The sequence below is a fragment of the Crocodylus porosus genome, unplaced genomic scaffold (assembly GCF_001723895.1).
Source record: "Crocodylus porosus isolate Cpor-Errol unplaced genomic scaffold, CroPor_comp1, whole genome shotgun sequence".
Classification (NCBI taxonomy): domain Eukaryota; kingdom Metazoa; phylum Chordata; order Crocodylia; family Crocodylidae; genus Crocodylus; species Crocodylus porosus.
Genome location: NW_017728949.1, coordinates 52,323,843 through 52,331,251, shown reverse-complemented (window position 1 = coordinate 52,331,251; position 7,409 = coordinate 52,323,843). Strand labels below are relative to the sequence as shown.

The 7,409-nt window shown below is 62.9% G+C and overlaps 1 protein-coding gene across 1 annotated transcript; it reads right to left on the bottom strand.

The window, feature by feature from the left end:
* Nucleotides 1-1,172: 1,172 nt before the first annotated feature.
* Nucleotides 1,173-5,999, bottom strand: LOC109323230 (C-X-C chemokine receptor type 2-like). Its single transcript, XM_019554686.1, has 2 exons — nucleotides 5,902-5,999; nucleotides 1,173-3,420 (listed from the first exon to the last, which is right to left on the bottom strand). The coding sequence occupies exon 2, from the start codon at nucleotides 3,415-3,417 to the stop codon at nucleotides 2,320-2,322; it is 1,098 nt and encodes a 365-aa protein (XP_019410231.1). The 5' UTR covers nucleotides 3,418-3,420; nucleotides 5,902-5,999; the 3' UTR covers nucleotides 1,173-2,319.
* Between the last annotated feature and the right edge of the window lie 1,410 nt (nucleotides 6,000-7,409).

Below are 7,409 nucleotides of genomic sequence, written 5' to 3'. Positions count from 1 at the left end.
CCCCCACCCCAGCCCTGCCACAGAGCATCACAGGAACTGCTCCCAGCTCTGCCGCAGGGCGCCATGCGAGCCTGACACCCTCGCGTGCCCCCAGGGCGTGCGGCAGGGCCGTGTGCCAGGCCTGCTCCGTGGACGGCGCACGGGGGGAGCGGCGCTGCCTGTCCTGCTCCCAAGCCCGGCCCCCCCAGGGCCCCTGAGACGCAGCCCCCAGGAACGGGCAGAAAGACGGGGATAACAACCCACTACTGCCGCTGCAGCAAGATGCTCCCTGGTGCAGCTCCTGAAAAACCAATACATGCTGATGCACGCCTGGGACGTCCATGTCTCTCCTCTTTGCGCTGACCTGGGGGGCCCAAGGCTGCCCTGGCATGGTGGAAGGGGCAGATCTCCCCCCCCTCCCCCTCCCAAGCCAGCTCCTCCAACACTTCCTGGCCCCATTGTTGCAATGGGGCCAGTTGGGCAAGACGCTTCCCAGCTGCCGCTCACGGGAACCTGCCTCCATTTCCCCTCGCACCATTGCACAAGGGGCTGCTTGTGTCACCCCTGCCCAGGGCAGAGGACACAGCTGGAGGTCCCTGCCCAACTCCCCCCATGCTGGGGCCGGAGAGAGCCAGGCCTTCTGTCCACAGGGCCATGTGCCCCAGCCCTGTGGGACCTGGCAAGCACCCCCCACCCCTTCCTGGGCATTGCCCCCCTGCCCCCATGCCCAGCGGGAGTGACGCACCTCCGTGCCCGGCAGGGGTGACGCAGGTGGCATTGCCCCCCGCTTCCCAGCAGAGGTGACGCGAGTGGTTTCCAGGATGTGGTGCCCGGCAGGGGTGACGCAGGTGGCGTTGCCCCCCGTGCCCGGCAGAGGTGACGCGAGTGGTTTCCAGGATGTGGTGCCCGGGCTGGGGGGACACACAGGGTGTGGCAGCACTTGCAGGGTATCTTGGGAAACATCCTGGAAACACCAGCCCCAGGGTGTCAGGGAAATGCAGCTGGCTCTGGGGTGGAGCTGGAGGAGGTGACTGAGGACCTCCTGGACTGAGGGGAAGAGCCTGCGTGGGAAGGAGCAGGGGAAACTGAGGCACCCCCCGCATGCACGGTGAGGAGGGAACAGGGCATCACACAGAGCCCGGGGTGCTCACACCTGTAACGAGAGAGTGCGTCATTAGGGGAACTGGCCGCGCTCCGGGCAAAGGCTTGTTTATTCGTGTGTACACACACACCCAGCATCCCCCCACATATAGGCACACGCAGCAAGTGCAGACACACAGCCCTACAGTGATGTACAGCCCCCACAGCTATGCACACACATGGACACAATGCAGGCATGTGCCCCAAACTGCCACGGACCACCCCCCACATACAAGTACGCACATGGATGTACTCAAGCAGCCCAGCATCTATATGCTATATACAGCCCCCTACATACAAGCACATGCATGGACACAATACATGCACACACATCCACCCCCACGTCCATGTACAGCCCCCATAGATATACACACAATATATGCACACATACGCAGCCCTGCATCCACATACAGTCTCAACATATATGCACATGCACTCACACAATACGTGTGCGCACACACCCTCCCAACATCCATGTATAGGCCCCTGCATACAAGCATACACTTGAATACAAAGAATGCACACACTCACAGTACCACATCCATGTACAGCCCCCACATATATGCACACGCATGCACACAACACATGCAGGCACCCTCACATCCACATATATCCCCCACACACCAGCACACACACACGCACACGCAGCCCCATATACACACCGTACATGATCACACGTGTACCATCACATCCACGTAAAGTCCCCTACGTAGACACAGACACATGCGCACAATACATGCGCATGCACTCACATTTGCGTGCAGCCCCCCCCACAAACAAGCGCGCACACATACACACACACGTCCATACATGCACACACAATACACGTGCACACACGCTCATCCCATACATGTGCACCCTGCTACATCCATGCACATGCATGTTTCAAGCTGCGGGGGCAGTCGCTGTGAATCCACCCTGTGCTGCACTCCTGTCCTGGTCACCGTGGGCATCCCCCATGCCACCTGGGACTTCTCCCTGGAGCCCCAGCGGGGTGGGGAGGGAGGGTTGCAGCTGCATACATCCAAGTCCAGGGCCACGGGGAACTGCACAGCAGGAGGCAGGGACACGAGGGACCCCGGCCACGCAGGCAGGAGGGAATCGGGGACCAGGGGCGGGCAAAGCCAGTCCCTGGCGTCCAGGAGCCGGAGGCAGGGGGTGCTGCCCAGCTGAGGAGGGCACAGCCAGCGGCCCAGGGGCTCACAGCGTGGTGGAGGTGTTGGCAGAGGAGGAGGCCAAGGAGCCGCCACGGCCGTACTGGGCCACGGCCTCTTTGCTGAGCAGGCCGCGCTGCGCCAGGATCTTGAAGAAGTTGGCGCGGAACTTGTGGCCGATGAAGGCGTAGATGACGGGGTTGAGGCAGCTGTGTGAGAAGCCCAAGATCTGCGTGGCCGAGAGGGCCGTGTCGATCTGGCCCCGGCGCTGGCACGTCTCAGTCAGGGACCCCAGGCGCATGAGCGTGTCGGCCAGCAGCGTGAGGTGGTAGGGCAGCCAGCACACAAGGAAGACCAGCACCACGGCCAGGATGACCCGCATGGCCCGCTGCCGCTGCGCGTTGCGTGTCTGGCACAGCGTGTGCACGGTGACACCGTAGCAGAAAAGCATGATCAGCAAGGGCAGCATGAAGCCAAAGGTCTGGGGCAAGATGCGCAGCACCACACGTATGCGTGCCGTGTTCTGGCCGATCTGCTCGTAGCACACAGTGGTGCCATTGTGCATTCGGAAAGCCTCGCGGAAGAGGAACATGGGCAACGAGAGCAGCAGTGACAGGATCCAGACGAAGATGCACATGGGCACCACCCAGTGCCGCTTGTTCGTGGCCGCCCGCGTGGCGTGCACGATGGCCAGGTACCGGTCCACGCTGATGCAGGCCAGCAGCAGGATGCCACTGTAGAAGTTGACCTCCTGGAGTGCCGACACAGCTTTGCACATGAAGGTCCCGAAGATCCACTCGTGAGCCCGGTACACGGCCCAGAGCGGCAGCGACAGGGCGAAGAGCAGGTCAGCCACGGCCAGGTGCAGCAGGTAGACGTCAGTGACCGACCGCCCGGTCCGGTTGGAGGACACCACCAGCACCACCAGTGCATTGCCCACCACGCTCAGCAGGAAGACCAGGCAGTAGGTGACGGCCACCACGTACTTGTTGGCCTCCGACACCTCCGGCCGGCAGGGGCTGGAGAACACCAAATTCAGGTCAGGCAAGCCAGTGCCATAGCCATAGTCATCATAGGTGTAGTTCTCCAGCAGGTCCTGGAGGTCCTGGTTCGACAGCTCACCCATCTCCGATGTCCAGTTCATCCCCTGCTTGGGAGGAGAGAACAGGATGAACATAAGGCATGGGCCACCGGGGACAGCCCGTGCTCCTCCAAGGAGCCAGACTTGCTGGCCAAAGGCACCTGGAAATTTTCAGCCTGCCTCATGTGCAGCAACCCCCCCCCCCCCCCCCCCCCCCCCCCGGCCCTCTACACCTTCAAATGAAGGCTGAATAGGCACCAAAGTTGTCACCCATTCTCAAGCACTGACTTCGTGGCTCTTTTTGTGGCTGGACAGCCATTTTTGTGACTTTGCACAGTCTACATTTATCACGTGATGAAACAGTGCCACGTGCGATAATCATTTTGCAGGTGTGGCCCGGCTACATGGATCACACAATTCACCAGTCAGTGGTATCATATATGTCATGTGTGGCCGGGGCCTTAAAGGGCCCTGCAATGTATTCACATTAAGGCTGGATAGAAACCAGCTCTGGGGTTGTTATGCATTGACAAGCACCGACTTTGTAGCTGGTCAGCTGTTTTTGTAGCTGGATGGCCATTCTTATTAAGTGAGAATTACTCTGCAGGTTCGTCCAGTTTACATCTGTTGCGCGATTCGCCAGACAGTTGTGTAATATATGTCATGTATAGCAGGGGCCTTAGAGTCCCAGCGCTGTGGGGCTGGTGGGGAGCTGTGGGGTCACATCCAGACCTTGGCAGGATCAGCCCCCCAACAAACGCCATGTGCAACCTCAGAGCCGCACAACACCATCACTGCAGGCATCACCCCCACCCCTGCCCCAGGAAAGCAGCGGGGCCATGGCCACCAACATCCTGCTGCTGCCAGAGGGGTGGTGGGCACTGGGGAGAGCCCAGGCTCAGGCTGTGCCCCCGCTGCAGAGGGAGGGGAAACCACCCCGGCCGGACCAGGCTAAGTCAGGGGGCAAATCCCTGCCTACTCCCCCAAGGCAACATGGGTAGGGGGGCAAGCGCCTGTAGCCAGGACCCCGTGGGGCTGAGTCCCAGCAGGAGCATTGGCACAGCCCCAACCTGGGCTTTAGCCAGCACCCAGCGCCTCGGGGGGACAGGGGGGAAACCCAATACCTGCAGCAACAGGAGGGGAAACACCTACACGGCAGGCAGCCAAGACAGGGTGGGTGCAGCTTTGCCCCAGAGAGTCCTTGAGGGGCACGAGCTGGGTGGGAGGTAGGGGGAGGAAAGCCAGGCCCTCGGCTCTGTCCCAAGCCCCCCACCCACAGCAGGGCCCCTCTTACCAGCCAGGGCTGAGGGGTCCTGTCCTGGGGACCGGGAGTCCTGGGGGCACCCGCAGCCGGCGCACAACCCCGTCCCCCCGGAGCACAGCGACGCCTCTGCTCACGCCGGCTGCACCTCCACTTCCCCAGCACTGAGTCACCGGCCTGGAGGAGCCGCCCGGGCGTGGGGGTGTCACGCAGGTGGGGCCGGCGTTCACGCCCCGGTGCTGGGCCACGTGCACCGAACCTCAGCGCCCTGCAGCCCCTCCCAGCACCCTCTCCTCCAACCAGGGACAAGGCAGGAGACAATCAAGCCCCTGTTGTTGGTGCCTGGCACCTGGAGAGATGCGAAGGGCTGGGGCTGGGTCCCTAGCTGGATCTGGCCGTGACGGGCCAAGGAGGGAAGCGGGGCCGAATTGTCCAAGCTCAGCTCCTGCCCACTCCAGCCAGGACCCTCTCTCCGTGTTCCTGGTGCCGGGGGTCAGACTGGACCTGGTACCTACCCCGGGCAGGTCCGTGACCTCCGGCCTGGGCAAAGCCTAGGTAGGGGAGCCCCGTGCCGCGATGACTCACATCCTCCCTGGGCCCCAGGATTGCGGCAGGGTGAGGACATCAGAGCCGGCAGCCGGACAGGGCAGCGGCTGAGCAACAGGAAGAGGAGCAGGTTTCCCAACCTGCTCCTGGCCCCGCCAGCACCCTCCCTTGGCACTCGGGGCCACCTCCGCCTGAGCTGCAAGGAGGCCCGGGGGGGTCGAAGGCACGTGTCCCAGCTGCTCAGCGCCCCGCTGGTGCCTGGCATGGAGCATGGTCTTCCCCGTTCTCCTCTAAGCGCCAGCCTCAGTTTACCTTGTTGTGAGGAGGCTGCTTATGGGGGTAGCACAAGGGGGATGGAGCCCACAGCCCCGAGGATGAGGATGGAGCAAGGGGAGGGGGCCGGGGCCGTGCTGGGTGGAGGGCTGGAGAGGCTGCGAGAGCATCGCAGCCGCCTGCCGCTGGCGGTAGCCGCAGCCCGAGTCCCCCACAGCTCCCAATCCCCTCCCGTCAGCCCCAAAATGAACCCCCAGATTTGCACGGCCTTCCTGCACTGCACCACCCCAGTGGATAGGGGTCCGGGGGGGGGTCCCAGCTGCAGCATCCTCCTGACCCCATGTATCTCCAACACAGGCCCTCTGCCGCCCCAGCCCCAGCTCCGGTTTCAGCTCTGGGGTCCGGGCTGCCCACCCCATATCCCGGCCCAGTGCCAGGGCTCCTCGTTGCCCCCCACACATGCTCACCTATGCCCCTGGGTAGCACCCAGCGATCCCAACCCCACGCCAGGCTCCGACTGCAGCTGAAGAGGAACTGCGTTTGCAAAACCTCCAGTGTGAGAAATGCAAAGCCTCCCATTTATACCCCCGACCCTCTCCGCCCCTTGGAGGCAGGGACTGGGACCTGCGCACCGCCCCACCCAGGGGCTCGTGCCCTGTCCCATTGCCCTGTGACAGAGAAGGGCTACGGGGTCCTTGGTGCGCAGAGTCCCGGGAGCTGGCCGGGAACTGGGGCACAGCCCCCTCCCGGAGCAACCGGCCCAGCCGCTCCCTGACTCAGTTTCCCATCCCTGCAGAAGGAGCTGCCTCACCACAGGGGTGAGGCAAACAGCACCCATAGCAGCAGGGGGAAAGGAGAGGCTGAGTCGGGGCTGGGCTGGCCATGCCAGCCCGCAGCACCCGCTTGGAGCCAGGCCTGGGCCTGCTCTTCCTCGACGGGGGGCAGATAGAGGCAGGGGGTATTGGGAGTGGGGGTAACCCCAAAGCTGCTTTCGTTCACGGTCTGGGGCAGGGGGAAGAATAGGTCAGACCGGGGGGGCCCCCGACGGCACCGGCACAAGCTGGGAGCTCAGTCCCGCACTTGGAGTTGTACAGCACCTTCACTGGGACCAACAAGCAGGGCATGGGCGGGGGCCTCCCCTCCCCTCCCCTCTCTCCCTGCCAAGGTAGGGTTCATGCTGGGAGCGGAGGGTTTGGGGGGCAAAGCCCCAGCCCCGGGCAGGACGGTGCTGGGGGGAGTCATGGAGAGGGGGCAGAGCTGCAGAGCAGGCCCCGGAGCTCAGCCCAGCAGCGGAGGGCAGGGAGCAGCCTTGCACACGCGTGTGCAGCAACAGCGCTGGCATGGTGCAGGAGGAGGGGGTGTGACACAGCCACAGGAGACACAGGTCCCTGCCAGCCTACGAGTGTGTCCAGCAGGGGGCAGCGATGTACACACATGGCCCGTGAACACAGACGAATGTAGAGACACACACAGGCATACATGCAGACAGCCACGGGGACATACCTGCAGACACGTGGACATCTATACATGCATGCACACACGTATCATAGAATCATAGAAGTCGGGTGGAAGGGACCCTGTAGATCTTCAAGTCCGACCCCCCGCCTGGGCGGGAGAAAAGACTGGACTCAAATGACCCCAGCCAGGTAGACATCCAGCCTCCTCTTAAACCCCCCGGGGTAGGAGCCAGCACCACTTCCCTTGGAAGCTGGTTCCAGACCCTAGCTGCCCTGACTGTGAAGTCGTTCTTGCGGATGTCTGATCTAAACCTCCTCCCCAACAACTTGTGTCCGTTGTTCCTTGTCATGCCAGGGGGCACAAGGGGAAACAGTGTCTCCCCCAAACCCTTCTGGGCCCCCCTAGTGAGTTTATAGACAGTCACCAGGTCCCCCCTCAGCCTTCTCTTGTGGAGGTCCCGGGTTCAGGTCCCGCAGTCTCCCATTGTAGGGTCTGCCCTGCAGTCCCTGGATCATGC

What these genes read in the sequence shown, in the direction of transcription:
- LOC109323230 (XM_019554686.1), bottom strand. Translation starts at nt 3,417, where the DNA reads ATGAACTGGACATCGGAGATGGGTGAGCTGTCGAACCAGGACCTCCAG.